This window comes from Punica granatum, chromosome 1 (genome assembly GCF_007655135.1).
Source record: "Punica granatum isolate Tunisia-2019 chromosome 1, ASM765513v2, whole genome shotgun sequence".
NCBI classification, from domain to species: domain Eukaryota; kingdom Viridiplantae; phylum Streptophyta; class Magnoliopsida; order Myrtales; family Lythraceae; genus Punica; species Punica granatum.
In genome coordinates, this window is record NC_045127.1 from 44,700,771 (window position 1) to 44,715,988 (window position 15,218).

A 15,218-nucleotide genomic window follows, 5' to 3' on the forward strand; every position below is an offset into this window, starting at 1 on the left:
TGATTAATAGAGGAAGAACGGATAGAAGATAAAGGAAAGAGAATTGTGAGAGAAGTATTTAGCTTCGTTAGACTCGCAGGTCATATGGGTTTATTTTTCTCCGTAGAAGAGGTCATATGGGTTTACTAATCAATATATCTGTATAAATATATCACATAAATATTAAAAACCGAGTTAAAATATCCTGAGATACCACGTAGGATGAAAGTCTTTTCAAATTAAGTGACTCTTGATATCTCAATTAATAGAAAATTCACAAATGATGCAGTACTGTTATGTCACATCACTCATAGGAAATCAAAAAGTATTTTCAATCATGGCAGTTGAAAAAATTGAAATTTTAAAGACTCTCTAGAAGATCAATATTGAAGGTTAGTGCTCTTAACATGAGAAGAGAAAAAAATATACATATATATATATATAGAAGTTATTCATTCAAGATATATGCTTTTAATAAATAAGATCAAGATCGCCCGAGATTCTTTAAGAGTACTTTAGGACGATGACAATGTTTGATCTTTTGATTTTGATAGTTGTATACTTTTCAGCTAGTTATGAATGTTGTAAATTGTGTAATCAAAGAAACATTATTGGATTTAGTTTGAGTTATTTGTTGATAATATTGATACATTATTTCATTATAATAGTAGTTTAAAAACTTGTGCAGTTCCTTGCATTGAAATTGCAAAATTTTTACGTCAATTTAATTTATCGAAATTAGTAAAGTATTTTTTTATTTACATGTCAACCTATGAAGATTGGGATAATTTTGATTTTGTCGTTAGGTTTTCATATTTGAAATTAATGTCATCCGCATTAAGTAATTATGGCAACTGCTTCGATAGAGTTATTGATTCTCATCGGTTCCATGTCTATTCTTTACCCGTGGACACTCCTATTTTCATACAAAAGTCTACGTATGGACATAGCATATTATTTTCACTATTTTGTCCATTTATATATTAATTGTTATGTTTAATATTTGCAAATTTAAACCATATGAAAATATGGCAACAAAAACTATATCAAAAATAAAATCGATTGATTCACATATCCCGTATGTGCAAGCTGATCGCCTAGTAATTATAAAAGCCACATCAACTTATTAAACGATGCCATGTCGGATTTAGATAGTCCAAAATTCAATGACTTTTGAGTTTTCACGAATCATAACGAGACAAGAGACGTGCTATTATCGCTTCACATTACTCATGAACTCCAAAAGTTTATGAAAGTTGAAAAGTCATAAAGGCTTTTATTTCTTTAGAGTTCGGTTTTTCAGGATTTTTCTTATGCCACTAACAAGAAGAAAACTTCTGTGATACGATCGCCAAACGTTGTTATTTTGTGATGAGCAATTAATATGGACAACAATGAGAGAACTTCAGTGATACGATCGCCAAACATTGAATTCAACTTGACCTGCACAACCCTTAAAATCTAGAATATTTGAAGGCGAACGAGAAAAAATTAGACAAACATGTCAGTATAATCCACTAATTCAAAACAGATATTCCCTTTTATAGTCTTTCACTAACATCGGCGTTTACTCCCTCTACAAAGTCAAATATCTCAAGCTGGACTATCTCACCAGTGTGCTCATGAACAGTCCAGTGCATAAATTGTAGAATTTTTCTCAAAATCCAACCTCGCAACGAGGGAAAAAAAAACTTTTTGTTATGTCCAATCTATAGTATTTACATGAGTTAAATGGCAATTTCATCCCTGAGATGGACGAGTTACATTCCCTCAAACGAAATCTACATCTCTTTGGTCCTTAGTTACATTAATTTAGTCATTTGTTATATCAATTTGGTTCTTTGTTACATCAATTCAGTCCTTTGTTATATCAATTACATCTTTTCTTACATCAATTTGGTCTTTTATTACATCGATTATTTCCTTTAAAACCATTAAAATGCATATTTACATTAATTTCGTCCTTCCATCCACTTTCAGCTTTTTTTTCCATTTTTAAAAAGTCCTTTGCGATTTATCTCTCGTGCACCAAATTGTATGAAGAGTAAACTAATAATTTGCCCCTCAAGAGATCGATGTTACATCAAATCTGATCTCAATAAAATTTTTACATCAATTCTGACATTGTTCTATTAAATGTACATCATATTGTCCCGTATGTCTGTTTGCCGTTAAAAAACTCGACAGAACCCTCTGACGAAAGGGGCAATATGATGTATATTTAATAGATCAAGGTCGAAATTGATGTAAAAAAAATAAAAATAAAATCACATCAGATGTTTTCGTCCACTATTGGACGGCAGGTAGACGGAAGGGGTCATCTGATATATACTTAATCTATCAAGGTCCAATTAGATGTAAAAAAATTTCTTGAGATCTGATTTGATGTAACATCAATTTCTCGATGGGCAAATTGTTAGTTTACTCTTATATGAACGAGGAAGCCAACGAGGGGCTCCTGCGGAGCGAGAATGAGAGCCGGGAAAGGGCCAAGAGAGGGGGCGGAGAGGAGGAGGCAAAATGCAGAGGTGGTGCAATTGAGAGATGTTCATTTATGGGTGTATTATGGAATGGCGGTGGCCGGCGCATAATACTTGATCCAGTGGGCGTTGGACTTAATTCACTAGTGTATTTGTGGGGCTGCGGTAATCAAGTTGGACTAAAGTCTCAGAGAGCTATGGCGAAAAGAACATTCCGTAGTGGTTAGGTTCCCTTAGTTGGGGCAGTCACAGCGGGCTAATAACTCAACCTAGCCTTTTATTCAGCAAAAAAAAAAATGAGAGAGAGATATCCATTTACAGGGACGAGGGAGAGGATTCTTTAGATATTTTGGAGCTGAAGCTTCAAGTGTATTGTGGATTGGTGGAGATAAGAGAAGGAGAGTGGGAAGGATTTATGAATCTTAGAATTGAGTCAAATCTTGAATAATTAGTTTTTGTAATTAAGTTAGAATTAGATTAGGATTTGGAATGCTTGTTTACTTGCTAAGATTGTTCAGGGCTTGGGTCTTTTAATGCTCTAATGTAATCAGTGTGTGTAAGACGAGCAATTATACAGAACGCAATTCGAGTTTTAGAATTCTCTATCTGTCTCCTTGTTTGTGCAATTCGTTGTAATTGTTTACAGTTGGTGTCGCGCTTCCAACAAAAGCGAAATGGCGACAGAAAGAGGAGAAGAAGAGAGACGATGATTGATTGGGATTGGAGGGAAATTAAAATAAAAATAAAAATAAAAGAATCTCTTCTTCTTTCTTAGCCTGCTGAGCTCAACGACTTGCTGAAACAGTGAGAGCATTCTCTCGAGTGATTTTGCGGTGGCTCCAATTTTGATAAAGAGAGTTGGATCATTTCATAAATAAGACAATCATCTGAATTTTTCATAGCGCCTATTATCTCTTGATGCTCACTATAACTTTGAGTTGTCATTCTACCACGGATGAGATTGTGGGCACAATATTTCGAGGAATTGGTTGGAGGAAGAAGTTGATGTATTTCAACAACATGCTCGAGTTTTAACTTTATCTTTCACCGTTTTGCAACATCTAGAGAAATCGTTTGTAAATTTATGATTTCATGATAAGAAGTAAACTTTAGATCGAGTTTTTGAAGTTATTCCTTTACTTTTGATTCAACTCTTGTTTATGAATTGTAATTTAGCTTTCCGCAGAAACAAGTAATTCGCTAATCGAAGATCCGAACGGAGAGAAACAAACGACTTCAACCACCACCCTTTACAGTAGAGAGAAGAGGGGATGAACTTGACTTCGTTAGCAAACTCAACATTAACTTTGGCTACAACTGTCCATTCGGTTCAAATCGAACCAAACCGAATCGAATTGGCCAAATCGAATCCAATTCGGTTCGATTCACATTCCGTGCTGGCCGAATTATGGTCAGCCCTAACTTTAGCATCGCCTTTTCCTAGGTCTGCAGTCTCCGGACGGACGTTTTTATTGGCAAACCATTTTTGTTATTTTGAACATCTGAAGGTTCGATTTTATATCCTTTTTTTTTAATCTCCTTTATAATTGAAAGAAAGATGAAAGTGCCTCTAAACTTGATCCAAGATGGACCATATCGATTAATGATTATGACATACCTCGGCTACAAAAAATACATAGATTGAGGCTTGGGTCAATTTTCTCAATTAATTAAATCGAGATATACACATATTTGAGAAATTAAGTATAGGACACACACACATTATATTTATATATATATATATATATATATATATAACAAAAACATACAAGTCAAGCAGTGCAAAAAGAACCCCTTTCATTAAAGATTACTACAACAATAGAGATGTCCCTGTCGAACTCTTAGAATCAGATCATATTAATTTAAATTAACCCTTCGACAGAGGCAACACAGAGTAACCACAAAAGCTACAACAGTCAAAGCCTCGTCCAACTAACAAGGACTAAGACACCCAAATTTAATTAGATCGATAATTAATACCTGAATTAAGCCACAAAACAGGATCACCCTTTTTTCTCATAATAACATTCTTTTCCCCCTTAAAATTAAATTAATTCACTAAATCTCCAACATTTTTTCAGAGCCAAACCTCGGGGAGGGTCAAACTGAGTCAATACCCGAACCACCACCCTTGCCTTGTGCTAAACGGCGCCATTCTGTCCCTTACCACAATGCAAGGACTGTCCTCGCGCGGTTCGTTCTTGACTCACCACCCACCGCTCAAACTCGGTCCCTTAGCACACCTCACATAAAGTTCGACAATCATATTGTATCAGTTTTTTTCCCTTCTCTTGCTTTGTTTTTGGCACCCGAAGAAGAGTCACGCATGAACGGGCGCGTGATGATCAGTTCTCGCACTGCAGCGCCACCTTGATCTTCTGGATGGTGCAAGAGATCAGGTTCTTGACCGTGTCCACCGACTCCACTGTCAGCTTCGCCGTCGGGAGGCTGTTCACGAGGATCTGGAACGCCACCGCCAGGAGGGACCCGCCAGCTCTCTGTGGTCCCCCATTGGCTGAGGCTGCCGCAGCAGGCCCTCCGGGGGCAGGGGCGGAGCCGTCCGGGACAATGGCAAAGCCGGAGGGGAGAAGGGCCACGTAGGCGGAGTCACCGCCGTTCATGACCACGTGCATGGCCGGTATGTCGACGGGCGCGTACACCACAAGCGACCCCGACGCGTCTATGCACGTCTCCTGCAGTATCAGCATGCTGCTCTGGTTCGAGTTCATCGCCTGCGCCAAAGAAAATTTACTAAGCAACCCCAAATGACTACTTTACCCCTGAGCTTACCCTATATATACCTAGAAGGCCACGATCTATACTATGGTAGCACGTCAGATTCATTGCAGGGAGGCAGAAGAGTCAAAACCCCGCAAGTGGACTTTTATTTTTCTTAATTTTTATTTATTTTATTTTTTCATAAAAAGGTGACAACTGTCTATTTGTAATTTGACTTTTTTAATAAATTTTTATTTTCCCAGTTTCCGAGAGACTGTCTCTCTGCAGGCTCAAAAGAGCTGTCGTCACGGATGCTTCCAAATCCCAAACTGTGTCCTTTTTTAGATTTCACATCTTCTTCCATCCATAACCGACAACCCGAGGAGGGGGCCCACGTCCAAGGGACACATGCGTCATTACGTCGTTTCCGGGGAGACTGTTCTGTCACTTAACGTTAACAAGAGAGAGGAGTACGTACACTGGCACGGAGGAGGGAGACGCAGTTGCCGTGGTCCTGGCCCTTGGCGATGTGGGCCATCTCCTGCATGGGCCCGCCGTTTGAGAGTATGTCCCACTCGCTCCTCTGGTGCTCGTCCCTCAGGAAGTCGAACAGCCTCTGCGGGGAGACCGGCAGCCAGACCGAGGTCGCGGCGCTCAGCACTATCCCCGAGGGCTCCCCCGGGTCGTCCACACTCTTCCGGGTCATGACCCGCACGTCCTCGTCCCCTGCCCCACCCGCACTGAGCTTGTTCCACTTGTGCACTGTCGACGCGCACACCCCCGCGCAGAAGTTGGCTGTCATCCTCTGCGCCAGCTTCAGCATGCTCTTCCTCCCACTCGCAGTTATCGCTACGCCAACCATCACCACATTAATGAAAATCACTTAACGCTTATCGACCAAATTTAATAAATTAACAAAAACATCGTAAGCCAAAATCAACACATTAGTCAAGCATATCAGAGTTTTGCAGTCTTCGAGGTTTTCATTTCGATAGAGGTCCAGAAAACAGTAATAAATATGTACCGGTTTGATCGCGGGAGGGTACAGAGGATGACATGAGGATAGCAAGGCACTGGCACTGGCGCTGGAGAGTGGCGACCCACCGCTGGGCCCCGAACCCTAAGCTTGTGCTTATCAGTGGACGGTAAAGCTCATGTATCTGTGCCTCGTCGTACTCAGCATGCTCCACCCATGTCACCTAGTGTAAAAATAATAGCAGCTACTAAGACGCTTTAACTGCATCAGCGGAAAGCAAAGCAAACCATAGATTTGATAGAAGACTTCCGCATTTCATCGGGGCCGATATCACACACTTACGAACTCAGGCACAGCGACGTTCTTAAATTTAAAGCAAAAACAATAAATTACTTGCTCCACCGATATCTCTTCCACTATGATATAACAATTCTAAAAGAAAAAAGAAACAGAATACCATAATCGGTCTATATAACTTCTTTTGGTTTTTTCAAACCAAAAGCATTATTTTGTTCTGATAAAAACAATCTTTCAAATTTCAGTGAAAAAGAGATTGCATTGTCTTCTTCTAAAATATAATTTTGTCAAGCAGAAAAGTAAAATACAAACAAGAAGAAGAAGACACCAATTATGTGCAAGAAAATGGGCAGTCTAAAAATTCTGCTACCTAAACCCCACAAACACTCCTGCAGAGATGGGATTGGACATTTGGACTGTTGCAGAATGAAAAATCCATTTTCCCATTTTTCAATCTTTTGGTAAAAGAAAATTCAAATAATTGATCGATAATATTTTATTGGGCGGAAGAAATTCTATGCTTCCATGCTGTGAATGATTCAGCCATAAAAAAATGTGGCCAACCTCGAAAATTGGTATCAATGAGACAAACAGTATCCCACAGCAGATAAGTCCTTCCCCTCCACCACCACAAAATGAAAAAAAAATAAAAAAAAATGCCCACATAAAATATTTCACATTGAGATCAAAGTTCCCGCAGGACTTCAAGGAAGACAGTGCGAGTTTGTGAAGTTGACATCGAGATTTGTAACGTGATGTCTACTAAGAAACCCTAAAAAGCACGCAACACAACAAAACAATGCCCAGTCCTTCGGGTTTTGACTCCAAGGTCTTTCCTTGAATCAGGCAAAACTATACATACATAAATACAAATTATATATCACATGTACTCTATGTATAGTCCTGTCTAACTTGTTAAAATCAAAAGATTATTTTGGGAAAAGAATTGTTCAGAGATTATCTTTGCTAAAGGTGGGACATTGTGTGATTTGACCGCGGGATGATGAGGTGGGCAGGTAAGATCTTTCTAGGAAGAGCGATGAATAGGGTTAGATTCGACACCAACACATGTTCATGGAAAGATTAAAGAATCAGGGTGGGGGGGATATCCGAGACAGCATCAAAGATTGGAATAGAAACATCAAATTGGTATTTTATTCAAATGCTGCCCCCTCAAACACACATATGCATATATGATTAAAAAAACCTTCTGCAGATTACAAGGCCCTTACTTTCCAAAGGGATTATGAAATTAATGTGTTTGCACAGGAAAGGAAGCGAAATGGAGACTTCCAATTAGTATTTTAATGGAGGGCCTCGATTCGATGGTGTACTAATGGTGCCCTATGGAACCCCAGTTGTTGAAACTTGATCACGTCCTAATTAAAGTATTGATTTTGAGACCAGAAGAGAAGCATCCGAGTACTCAAGAAAATAAAATAAAAAGAGATTTGAAGACTCCTCGGAAGACTGTCTTTTAAAATGATTTTGCTCTGATCTTGGGACCAAATAAACTCACTGCATTGACATGGGTGACATAGTAGCTGTTCAGTGAGTAATCACCAAACTGTTTGTGAAACCTTTTCCTTGGTCTGGTTGGTTTCCTTGGGGGCAATGCTTAAGAGCCCCTAAAAATGAAGATCTTGAACTGCTAAAGTCTCAAAGTTCGAACATTGACTTTTACGACTGCTCAGTGGCACCGGAAAGGATTTAAGATTTTGGGGTCATCAGTTATGATGATCGGTGGGGGCGGACCCCGTCTGGTTCTTTAAGAGAGTACCCCGGGAGATCCAACTTTGCATGTGTTGATGCAACAAACTCATTAAAGACGCCGAAGGAGAGGGAGGAAGGAAACGCGACACCCACTTGGGATGACGCAATAAATGTGAGTGAATGACAAAATAAAAACACACTCAAGCAAAGCAAAAGGCAACGTACGATACGATATATTATTAAGGCTGGGAAAGGAAGTGAGGAAGTAATGAATAGGAGAAGCAAATGTAATAATGTTACCTTAGAGTACCCACTGGGCATGTCTTGCACGACACAGCCTGAAGGAAGCCTCCTGCAGCTCAAGTAAGAGGGCGGGCCAGAGGGGGTCTCCCGGATCGCGTCGATGGACACATCCACCACGGCCCACACTCCTTCCGCGAGTTGCTTGCAGAATCGCAGAAAGTTCACTTCCCTGACTGGAACTAGCGGTGACAGGACCTGAAGCTCAGCATGCATCTAAGCACAAAAGCCCAAAGAGAGGAATTAACAAAATTGTAAAGAGATATATAGATTGATCTACTGATGAGTTCAGCAATCAATTGAAATAAATGGGTTCATTGATTGAAAGCCACAACTTACCAGCTGAAGTGCACCGTTTCGGGTGCCTCCCATTCCGCTAGAGATGACATCAGTGGTGGCGGTCCGGGCTATCAAACAAGGAAACATCTCTGCCCATCGATTCTAATTTACATTACATCAAAGTTTCAAGAGACTTGTCAGTTTCTTGAATATGGCAATTGGCAAATCACAAGAACAAACACCCAACATGTAATATAATAAGAGGAAACAAGAATAATTTGGTAACCCAAATCATTAAATATCAATTACTGCCCAATAATGTAGAAGGGTGATGATCTGCTCCCATTGAAAGAACTAAGCCAATTGATAGGGGAAAATGGGAGACTGGGAGGGCTACTCACCGAGTCCATTAGGGTCTCGACGAGGGCTAGGCTATTGATGATCACCATCCCGGTCTCTCTTGAGGCCTCAGTGACGAACCCAGCCGGCTTCATTCCAATGCAAGGTGTAAATGTCCTTAAATACTCATCGTGGTTCAGTATCTCCCTCCCGCTTTCCAAGCTTCTGATCCAAAGGGGCTCGTCCGTCTGCGCCATCTTAACCAACTCGTCCATTGCAGCCAAAGCCAGCTCCAGCAGCATAGATCTCTCCACTGACCGGTCAAGCCCCGGGATCCCAGATCTTGCGGAGGGGACCACAGGGAGGCTACCAGCAATCCCACCCGCAACAAAGTCCGGGAGGGGCCCCAGACCGCCGAAACCATTCCCACCCACCCCGAGCTCGAGGCTGGAGTTGGGCAGCTGGGGAGGGATGGGACCACCAAAGGAGGTAATGGGGCGGCCCAGGAACTTGCCAGCTAGGGCACAGACCCTGTCAAGCTCATCCTTGAGGCGAGAGTTCTCAATCCGGAGGTGCTGCTCCTCGAGGGAAATTTCCCCCATGATGGCGGGGCCACCACAGTTGGTGCAGATCGGGTTCCTCATCGCATCGCGGAGGGACATGTTCTCCCCCCGCAGCTTGTCGTTCTCCTGCCGGAGCAGTGAGTTCTCATGGCGCTCGAGTTGGGTCTGATGCAACAGCAGCCATAACAACATCGGCCAAGAAAATCTCAGCTAACCCACACCAATGGCATAAACTCTTTCTCCAAATGGAAATAAACCCACTTGCCATGATTCTTTTTTTCTCTATAAATTTCATGAATTTATGAGAAATAATAATGATTTTCAGTTTCATCACCTTCATCTGCGTGCGGCGGTTTTGGAACCAGAACTTGACCTGACGGGTCTCCAAGCACAGCCTTTTGCTCAGCTCCAGCCTTTGCTTCTCGTCGGGATGAGGACACTCCTTGAACAGACTTTTTTTTTGGTCGACAAAAAAAAAAACCAAAATAAGGAAAATGAATCCGTGGAAAAGAGAGAGAGACAGAGAGAGAGAGAGGATGAAGAAGGAGAAGGATGAGCATGAAATCATACGCCTCGAGCTCCTGGATTTGCTGGGGAGTGTGTCGGTGGTAGCGCTTCTTCCTGGGGGGTTTGTCGGCGGCGTCCTGGTCGTCGCCGGAGGCGGTGCCATCCATGTTGTCGGAGCCGGATCTGCTCTCGTGCTCCTGATCCAGCGCATCCCTGCTCCGCCTGTTCATCATCCCCGCCACCGCAGCAGCCGCCGCCTCGAAGTTCCCATCCCCCAACCGGGTCACGTCTCCGTGGCTCTCAATCCCCGTTTGCTGCCATATCAAACCCCCCCAAAAAAAAAAATTCAGGAATCAACCCAGCCAATAATAAAAATAAGGGGGAAAAGAGCTCGAATCGGAAAGGGCGCACGTACGAGGGCAAGAGAGAGGCCGGGGGAGTTGAACATGGACTTGGCGAGAGAAGGGGCGACAAGGCGGGGCTGTGAGATTGCACCAGAGGGCATATTAATGGAGGACGGCTCGTCCTTTCTGCTGCTGCCGGTGTTGTTGTTGTACGGCAAGCTTATGGCTTTGTCACCCACCAGTCCTCCCCCTGAGCTGCTGCTGGTAGTACTGTCGAGAAATCCCCCAAAACTCATGAAAGTCTCGCCACGGACGACGACACGCCCCAATCGCTCGCTCGCTCGCTCCTCTTCCTGCTGATTCCCTCTTCCCCCGCACGCCACACCACAGCACCAACTCTCTCTCCCCCTTCCCTCTGTTAAAACCTCTTGGTTTCCACCATTTCCGCCGACACGACCGAAGCAGAGAGGACGAGGAGACAAATGGGTGTCCGAAGAAACTTCAAACAGAGCGACTCCAAATGTCTCTAACTTCCTCTCCACCGGCGCCCCTGCTGTGAGACTATCGGATGTAAGAATCAACAAGGGGCTGAGACTGAGTCCGAGTTCAAGACCGACACTGAGACTGAGACTGAGACTGAGACTGAGGAGGAGGAAGGAGAGGATGGAATGGAGAGGAGAAGAGAGAAACCCTAGCCAGCTGCTCTCTTATTTGTTTTAGGGAGAGCTACAGAGAGAGGGGCAGGGAGGGGGCTTTATCTTCACTGCATGCTTGACCCAAAGAAAAAAAAATTATAGAGAGAGAGAGAGAGAGAGAGAGAGAGAAGTGTGGATTTGAGTTTTTTTCAAAAGCTTAGCTGACAAACAGGAGAAAGGGGAGAGACAACGAAAGATTTGTGCAGACAAGGTAGAGAGAGAGAGAGGATGTAGTGAGAGAAAGAGAAGGGGGAGGAGAAGAAGAGGAAGAAGAAGATAAAGAGGCTTTACGGTTGGGGGTAGTGTGGAGTCTTCGAAGCCATACAAATACATAGCCCATAAAGGGTGACTGGTTGACTCTACTCCTCCCCCCACCCCCCCCTCAAAAAGTCTCCGATTGTCAGTGTAAAAATGTTCCCCCCAATCATACATGTACAATCAACCCGGACTGGTTCGTATAGTTGGGCAAGAAACTTTGAAATTCGATTTAAGTGAATACAGAAAATTTACGATTGAAACAACATTATTTACTAATGAATTTATTCGACTCGGACTTAGATTAGTTCGATCATTGATTTTTCGAAGATCCCACGGTGCTGACCGAAGAGAAGTACATGTGCGTACGGGCATCTATCTATACGTACAATAATTCACTTCTTTTATTTTTCCGGCAAAAACAGTTTTGTGAATTATTGCAAAACTAATGCTATACTAAGATCTTTTGCTGCCACTTCCACGTACCGTGCTACTTGTTCGCTCATGGCTATTCGATCGGCTAAAAGTTATTGCAGCATCTATGATCAAGCCGAGATCCCTTTCATCGCTTATCTCTCGCTTGGACGATTCTAGTAGTGTAAGGACCACTGCTGACTGCTAGTAAGAACAATATTAGTAACGCCATCGATACCATTTCAGAAGAGTTAACATAGTTATAATATCGAAACTGGCGAGAAATGTTGATCCCTCTCTTTTTTTTTTCTTCTTCTTTTGGGCGAATGAAATGTTGATCTTTGATGTCACTTCATTTATATAATCTTTCGACGTTATTATCGATAATTATGGGGAAGGGTAATCTTTCTATGCGGGTAATTCATGCGCCAAATTTCATTCGCGCCATAATGCCATAAACCATATTTGGTTCCTACGAACTGATAATCATCTTAGACACAAAATGGAAGAAGGGGTCTTGAGTGGTGCTCGGGCTCAAAAAGCTTAACCGATTGAAGACAGTCTCAGCAGACAACGTTCCTACAATATAAATAGCTCAGCAAAAGGCAACTCCACAAATGAACTCATCCTCATCTCTAGACATTCATCCTGATGGAACTGTGAAGAACAGTGCCAAGACCCCGTCCGTTTCACGTCTAAGATGATTATTATGGGCTCCGATGTCCTTTTTAGAAGCTGAGATTACGTGGATTTAATGGTTAGAGATCACTTCCCGGTTTTCACCGGGGATCCTGGCGGCCGGCGAGAAGTTCGATTGAGGCATTGGTTGGTTAGCTACTTTGTGCCTATTGTTCTGGTGATCTTCACTTTTCATGTTGTAGTTTTACCTTGGAGGATCCCTCCAATGTCGTCTTCGTGTAATGACTCGACTTTCTTTGACCGTCGAGCATTTTGTACTCGAATTTTCAGTAGTTACATTACCACAATCTCATTACTTTCGAGGGCCAAAAAAAAAAAAAAAAAAAAGAGAGAGAGAGTTGGTTCCTATGGCATTACGTTTAGAGGTTGGTTTTGCTAAAAATGTCCATGTTTTTCCAGTTTAATTAATCGGTGTAGTATATAACTTAGTAAATAGGGTTCAGGACAACAACACTCGGCTTAATTTGATTTTTTTTTCTTGTTTGTGAAAGTTTTATCCTTTCTGAATTTTTATTTTATTTTAAATCGTAGATTTCCCTTATAGTAAAGATAGTATCTTTACGCCGGGGGCAATGTGATTTGTATTTCAATGAAGATTCCTCGTTGCCAGGTGCATTGGTCGTATAGTCGAGTGAGGGGAATAATGTGCTTTGTACCTATAAGTCTATTTAGTACAAATGAATGCATTTTGTGTCCCGGCTTGGTGGCTATGTACCTACTAAGACACTTTTATTGCTTCATTATTCACTGGTTGGTGAAAAACAATATAATAATGCGAAGTTATTCCCGAAATCGACTTAAAAACAAATGTGATTCTACCAAATAAAAGTATTCCATCTTCTCATCATTTCCTATCCCCAAACATGTGATGGGACTTTTGCCATACAATCTCTCTTGGAGCCTTTGATGCAAATTTTTAGATAAAACAAAATTCTAGAAAAGATTTATGCTGCCTTTGATTTTTAAGTAATATTTTAAATTTATATTTTAATTTTGAAAAAGAGTGGTACAAATAGTTATGTATGAAGTGAATTCTTTGACTTTGTATGAGTTATGCGATTTTGTTGTGGGTAAAATTAAGTTAAACAAAGATTTTAAAATATCACTTTGAATTCAAATGAGGCTTTATACTTTTCCACATATTCATATCTTGTGTTATCTAGAAAATCCTGTAATGTCGTGTATTGCATTTGTAATGCAATCAATTTCAAAACCAAATAAAAGAAAAAGCAATCCCGAAAAAAGGATATAATGCAGTGGCACTTACCTTCGCTTAGTAACTTCAAAGTTTCAAATTCAATTCTTCAGGTGGACCTATATATACTCTTTTATTAAATTTTACATTTCTTATACTAGTCTCATAGATCTTCATTGTAATCGAAAACGACATAATAGTGTTTCTTCGTAAAAATCGAAACTTTCTTATTATTATGGGCCCATTGGTTGTTCGTACAAAGAGCTCGCGACTGTTAATTCATATTTGGTACGAAGGAATAGAAAACATAACGATCTCCGAATAGGGAGGGTCGATATTTAGAAGCACCGCGAACATAAAGTAAAAACCCTAACCCGACGCCGATGCGAAACTCTCGATGGGCCTAGGCCCGGTAAAAGGTTGTCATCACTGGACCACTTTCTTTCGGTTGAAGAATTGATGTTGGCCCATCAGGGGCCCAAGTCAGATTATGGTCGACTCAAATCAAAGGATTGGGAGACTGGGACCCGCTCGTCATTCCACGTACTGTGGAAAAGGGAGAGTAGGATTCACAATTGAAGGCCGAAAGCAGCCAAGTCCCAGTCATTAGAGTGAGGATGGACGTGTACCGAAGAAATTTAATTTTGATGTAGCAAACCCAGTCGGATGCTGTATTGTTGGTGTAGCCCCACAGTGCAGTTGAATGTTCAACCACCACCTCTCTCGATCGTAATTCGCGACATGGGGCCGGCGCTTTTACGTGGTTCGAGGGTGTCGGACGCGAGCTATGTCCAACGAATAGAAAGAGCAGACGTGTTGTAGTTCTACCCCATTCATTCTGTTGTACAGATCAGGCCTAGGTGGAGTGGTTCGTGTACGTGGTTCCTGCTGATGATGGCCTCGGTTCACACAACCGCATAACATGTATCGTGTAATGGATAGTTACAACAACCTAACATGTACGAGTCTTCCTTCTATACAGAGCAGAGTCTAGATTCCATGAAAATTACAGTGTCCGGACCCCATTCACCCCTAGGTCCAGCGCGTATCTATCTTATCTTGTTGCATACGATCTGTTCTGGTCGTGGCGGGCGAGTCAAACGAGAATGGAAAACGAAAGAAGTAGATGGGAAGAGCAATTATCGTACAAGGGTGGATCCAGGTAAGAGAAAGCCCCAACAACATATCAACATTGCTCGCGTTAAATGCGGTAAGCATTCGATGGATGCCGTTCATGAATGCATTGCAACCCTACAACCTCGCACCCACAGGCTCTCCTTATTCTTACAGCAAAAGACCCTCCCCGACTTCCCTTCGTGCGGAAAGTGACATCCTCTTTATCCTCTCAAGGAATTTGAGAGATTCGAATCGCCTACTACGTATTAAGCCGATAGTATATATGTACTGTAGATGGAAAGGGAGGCTCTTTCCTTGAGAGCTCATGCTCGTTCAACTGAAACCCCCT

At 41.9% G+C, this 15,218-nt stretch overlaps 1 protein-coding gene across 1 annotated transcript; it reads right to left on the minus strand.

The window, feature by feature from the left end:
* Positions 1 to 4,234: 4,234 nt before the first annotated feature.
* Positions 4,235 to 11,484, minus strand: LOC116211020 (homeobox-leucine zipper protein ANTHOCYANINLESS 2). Its single transcript, XM_031545211.1, has 9 exons — positions 10,567 to 11,484; positions 10,215 to 10,465; positions 9,979 to 10,096; positions 9,144 to 9,809; positions 8,803 to 8,904; positions 8,464 to 8,679; positions 6,202 to 6,376; positions 5,656 to 6,026; positions 4,235 to 5,191 (listed from the first exon to the last, which is right to left on the minus strand). Exons 1-9 carry the CDS (start codon positions 10,789 to 10,791, stop codon positions 4,805 to 4,807), a joined length of 2,511 nt encoding a protein of 836 aa, XP_031401071.1. The 5' UTR covers positions 10,792 to 11,484; the 3' UTR covers positions 4,235 to 4,804.
* Between the last annotated feature and the right edge of the window lie 3,734 nt (positions 11,485 to 15,218).